The sequence below is a fragment of the Ostrinia furnacalis genome, unplaced genomic scaffold (genome assembly GCF_004193835.3).
Source record: "Ostrinia furnacalis isolate ACB-3 unplaced genomic scaffold, ASM419383v2 OfSCF0416, whole genome shotgun sequence".
Classification (NCBI taxonomy): Eukaryota; Metazoa; Arthropoda; class Insecta; order Lepidoptera; family Crambidae; genus Ostrinia; species Ostrinia furnacalis.
The window spans coordinates 201,362-215,702 of record NW_021130655.1 but is presented as its reverse complement, the minus strand read 5'-3'; the positions used below and the strand labels follow the sequence as shown (position 1 = coordinate 215,702).

Sequence of the window (14,341 nt, the reverse complement as noted above, 5' to 3'; positions counted from 1 at the left end):
GGAGGCCTCATTTCGCATACTTGTCCCTTAGTCGCCTCTTACGACATCTCGACTGATCTTTTCTAAAACAAAATGGCTTCCACGTCTACTATACATTTATTACTACACTACAAACTACATTGCTAGTTATGGTATCAGACAATAACATTTTATTATTAGTGTTTTAATTTCCGTTAATTTTTAAATGATGGTCATGTGTTTTGAGTGGTCGACTAGTGGTACTTTCACCCTACATTGTTTTCTTGAAAGATTCCATGCTTTCTTGACAAAAGCTGAAAATTCAAATTAAACAATGTTTTGACAAAATGAGTACATAAATAATGACAAATAATACATGCTTTAGACCTTCTACGAAATGTCAAAAAGGGTATTTGACACCACCAATCAACTGGCGTACTTTTTTTGAACTGTCAAAACCAGTCCCATAGATTTTGTAGGGCTATACAAGCTAATGACGTCAATATTTAGTCAATTGACTAACTTTTTTCAATTTTAAAAGCAACACAAAAATTAAACATTAATATTAAATTATTTATAATAATTTGATTGGTGAATAGTGTCAAATACCCCAAACCTTTATTTTGATTTTGATCTTACACTGGTTACATAATGTATGTACACTGATTTGATTGCTATACATATTAATAAATTTATTTACAAGTAACTACTATTTTTCTCAGTTTCTACCCTTCATGAGCATGTTGACCAATCGATCGTCGATCTTATCCCTAGGCAGGAAGACTTTCAATCCATTGGCACTAACCGTCGACTCAACATCGTTCCTCTCACAGTTGGCGTTGCTTATGAAGTCGCAGAGCGCAGTCTTGGCGTTGAAATTTAGACCTTCAGAGCAAGTCACTAGGACAGCTTTTTCTCCTTCGCAGCGCCAGAATTTGTCACAGTCTGTGTCGTGAGCCCATGGGAGGACGTTGCACTCTTGGCATCTGTCGTCGTTGTTCGCTCCGCTATCTCCGTCAGAACCTCCGTCAGAGCCTCCGTCATTGTCAGAACCTCCATCATTGTCAGAACCTCCATCACCGTCAGAACCTCCATCACCGCCAGATCCTCCATCAGAGCCATCGTTTCCACCGCTGCTGCCTTCGCAACCAGCATTCCATGGCCAGTCACATACCTGAAGCAAGAAAATATCATAATTATAGGATTATTGAGTGTTGTGACCTCAGTCGTAAAAGCATAATTATTGTTGCTTACCGCGAGGGGTTATCGGGACAATTACTCAAATATGTTGAAACGAACCTGTATCACTGGGTTGAAATGTAGACCAGCCGGGCAATCGGTCACAACTTTCTCTCCAAAGACGCAGTAGTAGAACTTTCCACAGTCTTCATGAGGCAGGAGCGCGTGGACGTCAAAGTCAGCTGGGCATCCATTGGGGAGGAGATCTCCGCCAGAGCCTCCGTCATTGTCAGAGCCTTCGTCATTGTCAGAGCCTCCGTCATTGTCAGAGCCTCCGTCATTGTCAGAGCCTCCGTCATTGTCAGAGCCTCCGTCATTGTCAGAGCCTCCGTCATTGTCAGAGCCTCCGTCATTGTCAGAGCCTCCGTCACCGTCAGAACCTCCATCACCGCCAGATCCTCCATCAGAGCCATCGTTTCCACCGCTGCTGCCTTCGCAACCAGCGTTCCATGGCCAATCACATACCTGAAGCAAGAAAATATCATAATTATAGGATTATTGAGTGTTGTGAACTCATTCGTAAAAGCATAAGTATTGTAGCTTACCACGAGAGGTCATCGGGACTATTACTCAAAAATGTTGAAACGAACCTGTATCACTGGGTTGAAATGTAGACCAGCCGGGCAGTCGGTCACAACTTTCTCTCCAAAGACGCAGTAGTAGAACTTTCCACAGTCTTCATGAGGTAAAAGCGCGTGGACATCGAAATCAGCAGGACAGCCGTTGGGGAGGAGGTCTCCGCCAGAGCCTCCGTCATTGTCAGAGCCTCCGTCATTGTCAGAGCCTCCGTCATTGTCAGAGCCTCCGTCATTGTCAGAGCCTCCGTCATTGTCAGACCCTCCGTCATTGTCAGAGCCTCCGTCACCGTCAGAACCTCCATCACCGCCAGATCCTCCATCAGAGCCATCGTTTCCACCGCTGCTGCCTTCGCAACCAGCGTTCCATGGCCAATCACATACCTGAAGCAAGAAAATATCATAATTATAGGATTATTGAGTGTTGTGAACTTATTCGTAAAAGCATAATTATTGTAGCTTACCGCGAGGGGTCATCGGGACAATTGCTCAAAAATGTTGAAACGAACCTGTATCACTGGGTTGAAATGTAGACCAGCCGGGCAATCGGTCACAACTTTCTCTCCAAAGACGCAGTAGTAGAACTTTCCACAGTCTTCATGAGGCAGGAGCGCGTGGACGTCAAAGTCAGCTGGGCATCCATTGGGGAGGAGATCTCCGTCAGAGCCTCCGTCATTGTCAGAGCCTCCATCAGAGCCTCCGTCATTGTCAGAGCCTCCATCAGAGCTTCCGTCATTGTCAGAGCCTCCGTCATTGTCAGAGCCTCCGTCATTGTCAGAGCCTCCGTCATTGTCAGAGCCTCCGTCATTGTCAGAGCCTCCGTCACCGTCAGAGCCTCCGTCATTGTCAGACCCTCCGTCAGAGCCTCCGTCGCCTCCAGAACCACCGCTGCTGCCTTCGCAACCAGCATTCCACGGCCAATCACATACCTGAATAATGAACACATTCAACAAATAAGTCAGAAATTGTAAATTTAAATCCATTAAACTTAGTTAAATGTGTATCCAGCTGACAGAAAATCATAATACAAAATTCATCGAATAGTATCCTTATAATTAATGACTCCTCATGAGTGAATCATGATTGATGAGGTGAGGCTCATCTTTTATATGCCTACTTGAAGCTAAACTATGCTGACAATGAATGCGGGAGTCAAAATTTACATCTGTACATACTAACCCGTTCAGTCGGGTTGAAATGCAAACCAGCAGGGCATTCCCTCACAACGGTCTCTCCGAAGACACAGTAGTAGAATTTTCCGCAGTCTTCATGAGGTAAAAGCGCGTGGACATCGAAGTCAGCTGGGCAGCCGTTGGGGAGGAGATCTCCACCAGAGCCTCCGTCGCCGTCAGAGCCTCCGTTTCCGTCAGATCCTCCGTTACCGTCAGATCCTCCGTTACCGTCAGAGCCTCCGTCACCGTCAGAGCCTCCGTCACCATCTGAACCTCCATCACCACCAGAGCCGCCTTCGCAACCGGCGTTCCATGGCCAGTCACAGACCTGATTGAGACGATAGTTAACAATGGAGAATATGAATTAAAGAACGGGTAAAAATTATGATTGGCTATTTTCATTGATCTGCCTAAAGCACCTCTAGTATGTCTCTACATAGTAACATACTCGTAGTCTAGTAAGTCTTATCTACTCTTTAAATTCCAAATCAATTGTATATTTTAAAGACTGTACCCTTGAAAAGGAGGCTGACAATAGTGACTGAGTTTCTTGCGCTGCTTCTTCTCAGCACTGGCCCATTTATTGTCCCGAAGCAGTGGTAGGGTTAATACTGGGACGTGTAAAAGTGCTTTCTAAAAGCCTATTTGCAAAAATAAATGAATTTTATTGAATTTAATTTTATTGAATTTTAATTTCTTGAATAAGGACTTCTTTAAGGCAGTTATTTGAAGCAGAACGAGGCAGTATTACTAATAGCAAGTAATGAGTTATTGTCTGAAAAATTAGGCCTTTATCAAAATGCTAAGCCTAGAATTCATCGAATAGTGGTTTGAGTGCAGAGACAGTTTAACTTTCCCCTGGGACAAAGTTGACTTTCACTGGTTGGGTTGTTGGCGGTCAAGCTGTAGATCCTGGCTGCACGTGCACAGGAGTTGCACCGGTGGGAACAAGAGGTGGAAATAGTCACGTTTTTCATTGTGTGTATGAGTAAATTTAATGATTTTGCGTTAACAAGTTTTATCTTTAGGAGATAAGATGGCAGTTCCTTTGTGATTGAGGATTTCAGGTGAGCTCGCTTCCGTCTTCGTCCTGATCATCACTTTTCATCATGCAGGCCAAAAGCTTCTTCTTTGTGCATAAAATGCCTAAATTTGACAGTGAACAGTTTGAATCTTAAACTTCAGTAATTGTAGACCCAAACAACTGACATACTAACCTGTACTGCTGGGTTGAAATGCAGTCCAGCAGGGCATTCCCTCACAACGGTCTCTCCGAAGACACAGTAGTAGAACTTCCCGCAGTCTTCATGAGGCAGGAGCGCGTGGACATCGAAGTCAGCTGGGCAGCCGTTGGGGAGGAGATCTCCGCCAGAACCTCCGTCATTGTCAGACCCTCCGTCATTGTCAGAGCCTCCATCACCGTCAGAGCCTCCGTTTCCGTCAGAGCCTCCGTCACCATCAGAGCCTCCGTCACCACCAGAGCTTCCTTCACAACCGGCGTTCCATGGCCAGTCACATACCTGAATAAGAGAGGTGAAAGTCTTAGTTGATAATTTCCTCTGACATGATTCAAGAAAATCATAACAAAACTGGGCACAGTTACAACTACGGGACTATTCACACCTCTCGTTCCCACCGCTGCAATTCCTGTGTAGCCAGGATCTACAGCTTGACCGCCAATGAAAACCCAACCAGTGAAGGTCAAGTCAAGTCCAGTGATTGTACAATATGTCCGTGACGTCACAACATCGACGCTCTGTGGGCTTATATCAAACGTCATCACTAGTGAGCGCGTTTGATGTAAACGCACACTGAACCCTCTGGTCCGAATATGGCGAGTGCGAGAGAGAGTCGCATTTAGCGAGGTGCACAAAGTACTCATCAACAGCCCTTTACAGTCCACTGCTGGACTATGAGCCTCCTCTACTATAGTGGAGGGTTTTGCCATTTAACCCCCACGCTTGGCAGGCGGGTTGGAGATCGCAGTTTAAAAGATTAATGTTTTTCAGAGAGCGCTGCTGCCCGTTCTGTTTGATGTGTAGTCCCTAAGTCGCCTCTTACGACACCCGCGGGAAGAGTAGGGGTTGGTGACAAATGTATTCCACTCTGACATCACCACACGGCTTACAAAGTACTACAATGACTTTTTATTTATGCTTTCAGACCATGATCGCATTTGCATTATCTCGCCTTGGCTTCAGAAGTGACACATTGCCATTGTTTTCTTGATTAGATTAAACTGCACATGTTAATAAAAAAAAGATTACAGGATTACCAAATCCTCGATTAGTGAACTTGACACGATTTCCGTGGAATTGATTGCGTTTATGTTTTGTCTAAAACGTCACAGCTTCGTCATCTCTTTGAAACAAATTAATAATGTGTTGCAATGAGGGTTTTCGCGTATGAAAAATCCGCCAGATGGCAATACGTAGACGCGAGGTCCAAATGCTGCATGATTGGTTATTTTTGACATGACATTGACAGATATGTCAAAATCCACCAATCACGCAGCAGTCATCAGACCCCACATCCACGTCCCGCCATCTAGCGGATCTTTCATTCGCGAAAACCCTCATTGATTGCGTTTTTGTTTTGTCTAAAACGTCACAGCTTCGTCACCTCTTTGAAACAAATTAATAATGTGTTGCAACTTTCGTTTGTGTCAGCTAAATGACGTTCACTGGACAAGGCCTCCCCCAAGGATTTCTACAAGGACCAGTCCCGAGCCACCCGCATCCAGGCACCTCCCGCGATCTTCACCAGATCGTCGGTCTACCTAGTGGTGGGTCTGCCCACACTTCGTCTTCTGGCCCGTGGTTGCCACTCGAGAACTTTTCTGTCCCAAAACGGTCATTAGCTCTACGAGCTATATTGCAACTTTATTTGTTACTTTTTTACTATTTCTACACGCAATACGTATTAACAGACAAAGAACGGCCACTGCTGGACAAAGGCCTCCTCCAAGGATTTCTACAAAGAATGGCCTTGCCCTGCATCCAGATTTTTAGGTGCTTCCCGCGACCTTTTTTTTGCATGTAATTGTATTGAAGACATTCCATCAATAATAATGCTACATTATTGGGAGTTAGACCAAACAAACTCTTTATTAGTAGTACAGTTTACGAAAACCGAAAATCATCGTGGTGAAGTAAGTAGGTTTGGTAAATCCTTATGATCCTTACCTGGAGTACAGGATTAAAGTGCAGTGTATCAGGGCACTCCCTGACGACCTTTTCTCCGAAGTTGCAATAGTAGAACTTGCTGCAGTTGCTGTGCGGCAGCAGCTGGTGCACCTCGAAGTCGGCTGGGCAGCCGTTAGGAAGGGTTTCTGGAAACCGGAGTTTATTTAGAATAAATAGTAAACAGTTACTTGTAAAACAATCAGCAACCTCGCAGGACTAGATAACTACACTCTACTGTTGACTAAAATTCTGTATAGCTTGACTAAAAAAATATAACAAGACTAGCTGTGCCCGCGACTTCGTACACGTGAAAACCCGTTTTCGCAACATTTTTCATTTTTGCTCTGCACCTATTACTTGTAGCGTGATGGTATATAGCCTATAACCTTCCTCAATAAATGGGCTATCTAACACTGAAAGAATTTTTCAAATCGGACCGGTAGTTCCTGAGATTAGCGCATTCAAGTAAACAAACAAACAAACTCTTCAGCTTTATAATAGGCCTCTTAGTATAGGCCTAAAGAAGCTCAAAATTGCACAGCGTGCTATGGAGAGGGCTATGCTCGGTGTTTCTTCCTCCTCCTCCACTCAACCTTGCCGCCCCATTCTGCGTACTAAAGTCGCTGACATAGCCCAACGGATTAGCAAGCTGAAGTGGCAATGAATTGGGCACGGCATATAGTACGCAGAACTGACGGCCGATGGGGCAGCAAGGTTCTGGAGTGGAGGCCGCGTACCGGAAAGCGCAGAGTGTCCCACTCTGCCACCCCACAAGGTCGACCGACGACCTCATAAAGGTAGCGGGAAGGCGCTGGTTGCAGGCGCCACCAACCGGAATTGTGGAAATCATTGGAGGAGGCTTATGTTCAAGAGTGGACGTCCTATGGCTGAAATGATGAATGATGATGATGACACAAAAAATATCTTTGTTACATAGTAACAAAGTCGCTCCCGCTGTCTGCGTTGCGTGCGCTTAGATCTTTAAACAACGGATTTTAATGCAGTTTTCAGCAAAAGATACAGATTGATGTAGAGGTTACTAAGTAAGACCACCGGCTGGAAGACGTAGCGTGGGCAGGCCTCTTACTAGGTGGGCCGACGATCTGGTAAAGGTCGCGGGAAGAACCTGGATGCGGGCAGCGCAGGACCTTACATTGTGGAAAACCTTGGGGGAGGCCTTTGTCCAGCAGTGGACGTCATTTGGTTGAAACGAACGAAGTACGATTTTAGCATTATTGATTATGCTTGACTGTGCTTACCAGTGCCATTGTCATCGACCTCTTCTTCGGTGTCAACGCTCATGCAATCCACGTTCCATGGCCAGTCACATACCTGAAATAAATTGAATATTTTGAGAAATCCAATGTTAGTAAACGAGTATCTTTTATTTATCCACAATGAGGAAGCTCTTGTCCTGTATCTCACCTGATGGTAAGTGATGATCAGGCCGAAGGTGGAAGGGAGCTTCACCCGGAATCCTCAACCACGGAGGAACTGGCTATCTTACCTCTAACTGCCGAAACACAACAATGCTATTAACATTGTTGTTATGGCGACAGACTTAGGTAAGATGGTGGTAGCTAGCCAGGTGGACTTAGAACAAGCCCTACCACCAACTAAACCGAACAGAAAAATCTGCCCCCACCGGGAATCGAACCCGGGACCTCTGCGTCTGAAGCAGGTGGTCTTACCACTAGTCCACAGAGGCGGTTAAGCTAAGAAATTATATTATCTGTTTTAATATTTGAATTTTTTTAAATTACCTGAATTTCAGGATTGAAGTAAGTGCCAGGAGCGCATTCCCTCACAACTTTCTCACCAAAGTTGCAGTAATAGAATTTATTACATTTGGTTTCGTGGGGCAGAAGAGCGTGGACTTCGAAGTCAGCTGGGCAACCGTTGTCTAGGAGGTCTGGGTTGACTGGTCCGGATGTAGTGGGTTCAGGAGTAGTGGTAGTGGGTGCAGGAGTAGTTGTAGTGGTTGTTGTGGTAGTGGTAGTGGGTTGAGGAGTAGTTGTAGTGGTGGTAGGTTCGGGAGTAGTTGTTGTGGGTTCAGGTGTAGTTGTAGTGGTTGTAGGTTCAGGGGTAGTGGTAGTGGGTTCGGGAGTAGTGGTAGTGGGTTCGGGGGTAGTGGTAGTGGGTGCAGGAGTAGTTGTAGTTGTTGTTGTAGTAGTTGTGGTGGTTGTAGGTTCAGGGGTGGTTGTAGTAGTAGTGGGTTCAGGGGTAGTGGTAGTGGTCGTAGTAGTGGGTTCGGGGGTAGTGGTAGTAGGTGCGGGAGTAGTTGTAGTGGTGGTAGTGGTCGTTGTAGTGGGTTCGGGAGTAGTGGTAGTGGGTTCGGGAGTAGTTGTAGTGGGTGCAGGGGTAGTCGTTGTTGTGGTAGTGGTAGTGGTTGTAGGTTCAGGAGTGGTCGTAGTGGTAGTGGGTTCAGGAGTAGTGGTAGTGGTGGTGGGTTCCGGGGTAGTTGTGGGTTCGGGGGTAGTTGTAGCTTCTGTAGCCTCTGGTGGGTGGTTGGGCAACTGGCAGTTTGCTAGGTCTGGATGTATGCACACCTGTAATTAATAATATTTTTAAGTTCATCGTTATTTATAATATATTTAGAATAAAATACTGATGATATTCTCTCACGCGCACACAGTTCCTTTCATTGTCATCATCATCATATATTTTTCGCTTTATTATTAAAAAAGTTTATGTATTTCTGAGTGCTGATTAAGTGACTTTTGTTAAATTATTAATTTACTTATAAGAAAACCTTGATCTCATCATAGCAATGTTAATCATTTTTATGTAAAAGCTGGTTTTAAATAAGCCTTTCGTATTTGCATCATCATCATCATTTCAGCCATAGGACGTCCACTGCTGAACATAGGCCTCCCCCAATGACTTCCACATCGCCCGGTTGGTAGCGGCCTGCATCCAGCGCCTTGCTACCTTTATGAGGTCATCTGTCCAACTTGTAGGAGAACGTTCCACGCTGCGCTTGCCGGTGCGTGTATTGGTATGATTTTTATTTATTTTTTTACTATCGATCGTTTCAACACCGGCTCGTGTACCTATAGCGCTCATGTATGTACAGCCTCACATTTTGAACGTTTTGATATCATATAATATGTATTAATATAATTTGGCAAAATGAGTTTGGACTGTTTCTTGCGCAACATTACTTTGTCATAATGCCCATAACATATTGTTTTGATTTAAAAGTGAAAAATAGGTTAAGGTGCGGCGGAGATGGCCCTTGGGCCACCCCTAAGCCGCCTATTTAGTTTTATACACACATAATTGATCTCATATTAATCACATTTACCAAATCATGAGGTAATTATTCATAATAACCGGCATTTATTCATAATTTTCACATTTATCACATTTGCCGTAACATATACACCAACAAAGTCACATACATTATGACGATTGAAAATGATGATCATTACCTGAAGTTCATACGAGAACTGAGTACCAGGTGAGCAAGGGCGAGCTGTGATCCACTTCTGCCCATACTCGCAGTAGTAAAACCTAGTGCAGTCCCACTCGTGCTGTAAGAGGTGGTGGCCCTCCGCTGGGCAAAGATCTGAGGGCTCTGTCCAGCTGAACCGGGAGTTAGCCTGGACCAGGATCGCCAAGGAGGCGATTAGTAGAAGTTTTGCTGGAAAAATTGGTAAATATTCAGAAAACTAGGCATTTTCTTTTAAGAGATTGAAGCCTGCTACGCATTTAAAGTCGTAGCAGACTTATCAACTCGGAAAGGGATCAACATCGTATTGCAAGGCCGGCCCAATAGATTTTAATGTTGAGCAAAATTTCTTAGACTGCGGCGACGCACAACTTTAAAAAAATACAAAGCAGAATCAAATCAAAAGCCAAACTATACCTAAACTTGCGGCCGCACGCGACTTCGTACGCGTGGAACCCGTTTTACCCCCTTAGGGGTGGAGTTTCGTAAAATCCTTTCTTAGCGGATGCCTACGTCATAAGAATTCTACCTGCATGCCAAATTTCAGCCCGATCCGTCCAGTGGTTTGGGCTGTGCGTTCATAGATCACTATGTCAGTCAGTCAGTCAGTCAGTCAGTCACCTTTGAGTTATAATAATATATATTTAGATTAATAGGGCCATTTATACCACCGCGCGCCGGCTAACTCGTTGGCGGGCAAAAAAATGCCTTGGCGGTTTAAGTTACGGTGCGGATAGTATGGAGCTTCATACAAAGAAAATTGACGACCCCTTTCAGAGTTGATAAGACGTGTGCTACGTCCTTTAGCGAATTGTATAATTTTTTATGTAAGCACTAGAATCATCATCATCAGCATCAGGTGTAATGAGGTCTTCACTGTATGAGCACGATCCTCTCCAATTTATATGAAGGAAATGGAGCATTTACGTCCGTATTCACAAACACTAATGAGGTCTCACAGTGCGCGTGAACGCACAGGATGACACACGAACCAATCACAGAGCCCTATTCAACGCTGTGCGTTCGATTTGCTGCTTCACTTAAGCAAGCATCGTTTGTGAATACGGGCGTTAGCTTGAACTCTACGCTGTTAGGGGGAGTCTCTGGTAAATGGCAATGCCAGATTTTGTATGGAAAGTGGCGTCTTTTTTTTTTCGCGCGGCCATCGACCAAACTTTGTTTTTTTATTACAAAATAGTGTAATAAACCAAACTTACAAAATAGTGTAATAAAACAAAGCATTAGAAGTTTGATGATTTTACATAGGTAAGTACCTACTAGATTTGCTTTTTGCCCGCAAGTTTTGTAAGAAATTGCAACAAAATATTGCGCTATTTTTTTATTGCGCTGATTCTGCTCCATACTGATGTCTGGAGCCTTTAATGGATGGTATTGTTTGTTTACACATTACAATGTCACTATTTTGTTGCAATTTCTTACAAAACTTACGCGCAAAAAGCAAATCTAATAGTACCTATGAAACTTCTAATGCACGTTACTCAGTTCAGACTGAGTTTAGAGGTATACATGGCATAGTAAGTTTGGTTTATTACACTATTTTGTAATCAAAAAAGGTTTGGTCGATGGCTGCGCGAAAAAAAAAGACGCCAATTTCCGGCATTGTTTTTTTAGGGTCGTGCCAGTCTTGCTCCTACAGTGGAGACTGAATGACCTGATGATGATGATTATGATAACTTAAATAAAATAATACGTAATAACGTAAACGAACTAAGGTCGCTGATATAGCCCAACGGATTAGCAAGCGGATGTGGCAATGGGCAGGGCACATAGTACGCAGAACTGACGGCCGATGGGGCAGCAAGGTTCTGGAGTGGAGGCCGCGTACCGGAAAGCGCAGCGTGGGACGTCCACCCACAAGGTGGACCGACGACATCATAAAGGTAGCAGGAAAGCGCTGGACGCGGGCCGCTACCAACCGGCAAACATGGAAAGCATTGGGGGAGGCCTATGTTCAGCAGTGGACGTCCTATGGCTGAGATGATGATGATGATGATGAAATAAAATAATACATACCTATCATGATTAAATCCGCGTCAATGGACGCTATATTTTTTAGAAAAGTAACTATTCACTTCACAGTGTTTTGTAGCACTTTCCTAAGGTACTGCCCATTTTTTTATTGGCACACTTGTTTTATATTAATTGATTGCTCATCTGATAACTCATATCTTTAATTTTCGTTTCATTATTTGGCTGTTTATAGGCGTAAGCGGGAGCGGAAGCGGGAAGAAACAGCTAGAGACTGGAATTCGCTGCCGGCTGTCTTTCCTGAACACTATAATCCGGTCCTTTTCAAGGAGAGAGTGAATAGGCACTTACAGGGCAGGTTTGTACCATCCTAGACTGCATCTCACTTAACATCAGGTGCGATTACGGTCAAATACCTGCCTTGTTCTGTGCAAAAAGAAGGTTTGTTTTTGCACGAATTCACATTCCAGCTGCGGTGGTGAAATAAATTACACAATACATTTCTATAAAAACACCACTATTGTATCACCTATTTGCCTCCTATCACATAAAAAATAATCACCGTTTTGATGAATTTATAGTTAGGTATTTGTATCTTTGAGCGACGACAACGCGTGACGTTTTGTCTAAAGTAAGAATTTTACTAACCTTACTATCAAATGAAGAATGACCAAACGATACAGGTAATATTCTATAGATGAATAGTTAAATTGATAAATAATAGCATTCTATTAATAATCTGAGATTTTAATCAGATTCAATTTTTGTCTGGGACAGTTAAAATTAACGGTAGCAGCAATTAAGTTAATATTGAGTAACTAATTAGTTGCTAATCTTGATAATTATTGGGTTCTTATTATCTCATTAATTTTTACTCATATTTCGAAGTATTTATTTTAAACTAGGTTTCCGCCCGCGTCTTTGCCCTCGTGGATTTTTTCTGTCACAGAAAAAAATTATCGCGCGCGTCCCTGTTTCAATAACCGGGATAAAAACTATCCTATGTCCTTTCCTGGGACTCAAACTATCTCTATGCCAAATTTCATCAAAATTGGTTCAGTGGTTTAGGCGTGAAAGCAAGTCAAACAGACAGAGTTACTTTCGCATTTATAATATTAGTATAGATAAGTAGTTACAACGTTTGTGAGGTTTTAGTCATGAAGCCCTATTTTACGAGTACCTACATCGGTACTGCGAATGTCATATTTGCTGATTTTTAAATATACGAGTAAAATAACTAATCATCATCATCATCATAATTTCAGCCACAGGACGTCCACTGCTGAACATAGGCCTCCCCCAATGATTTCCACATCGCCCGGTTGGTAGCGGCCTGCATCCAGCGCCTTCCTGCTACCTTTATGAGGTCGTCATCAAATAACTGTAAAATACAAATCTATGGACACAGTTCGTCTTATCATAGCATAAATGTCTGGATAATCTTATCCAAAATAAATTAAATCTACGTGATAAATTAAAAACGCTACCGCTTATAATTGGATATGCGAATATTTAGGAATAGTAATAAAATTGATAAAGTAAAACAATGTACGTCCTACTTTTAGGGATTTTTTTGGGTAAGTGTTTTCTTGGCATTGCATTTAAAATTGTGAAATAGAAATACTTATTCAAATCTACTTCTTCTTCTAACTTGCGCGTTGCGGCCACCCGCGACATCGTACGCGTAGATCCCGTTTTACCCCATTAGGGGGTTGAATTTTGCAGAATCCCGTCTTAGTGAGCACCTACGTTCTAACAGGAACCCCCATGCAAAATTTGAGACTCCTAGCACTTGTAGTTTCTGGTATTTCGTGATGAGTAAGTCAGTCAGTCAGTGACCTTTCGCTTTTAGTATAGATTCAAGCCTGCAATATAATCAGGTGCTTCCCGCGATAACAAAATAAAAAACAGGATAATTATTAGCTAAATCAATCGCATACTATACGTATACGTTTTTCGAAGAATTATTTTTTACAGTCAAAGGAACATCATTTTTATAGCAAAATAACCCCTATTTTAACAGCATAAAAAGCCACAATATTAAAAGCTTGATGTGCCTTGTTTGTCTACGTATTGTCGTATAAGGCTTAACGGGATTAACGATAGCAATACTGTGAGGATTAAACAACGGAAATTGTCGATACGTTCGTGAATTACTGAGAATCCGTTGTTCAAGAATTCCACTGCAATGCTTAGGCTGGGTTGCACCATCTTTCTTTGACATTAACAAACCCCATACAAAAAGCACCGGTTATCGTTATAGATACGGTTAAAGTTAGATGGTGCAACTCAACTTTGTTGTTTTTGTGTCGTAATAAATTAATACAGTCTTAAAATGATATTATTCATTTGTTTTGCAATAATCTCAAATATCGCAGGACTGGTCATTTTCGAAAGCCTTTCTTTAGCAGTGGACGTCATTTGGCTGAAACCAATCACCTTCCTAGGCAAGCTAAAGTTATAAAGAGAAAAACTTAACAGCTGAAGTACAACCAGGAAAACCCGCTAGCAGTTAAACACTCCCACCTCTCGTTCCCACCGCTGCAACTCCTGTGTAGCCAGGATCTATAGCTTGACCGCCAACAACCCAACCAGTGAAGGTCAAGTTTGTCCCGGGGGAAAGTTAAACTGCCATTGGACCCGCAACGAAATTAATCAGAAGAACATAGGAGGAGCTTGTAGACTTTTTTAAATATGGGAACCCCCTGTCTTTCTAACAATAAATAATGCATATCAAATGGATTAACTACATAACTACAGCACATTAGA

The 14,341-nt window shown here is 43.0% G+C and overlaps 1 protein-coding gene across 1 annotated transcript; it reads right to left on the bottom strand.

Moving 5' to 3' along the window:
* Positions 1–552: 552 nt before the first annotated feature.
* On the bottom strand, positions 553–11,725 carry LOC114364207 (uncharacterized PE-PGRS family protein PE_PGRS54). The gene is made up of 12 exons (XM_028320231.1): positions 11,618–11,725; positions 9,564–9,775; positions 8,441–8,678; positions 7,893–8,206; positions 7,389–7,461; positions 6,130–6,275; positions 4,162–4,464; positions 2,952–3,272; positions 2,282–2,701; positions 1,788–2,156; positions 1,258–1,662; positions 553–1,132 (listed from the first exon to the last, which is right to left on the bottom strand). The coding sequence occupies exons 1-12, from the start codon at positions 11,622–11,624 to the stop codon at positions 677–679; spliced, it is 3,264 nt and encodes a 1,087-aa protein (XP_028176032.1). The 5' UTR covers positions 11,625–11,725; the 3' UTR covers positions 553–676.
* Between the last annotated feature and the right edge of the window lie 2,616 nt (positions 11,726–14,341).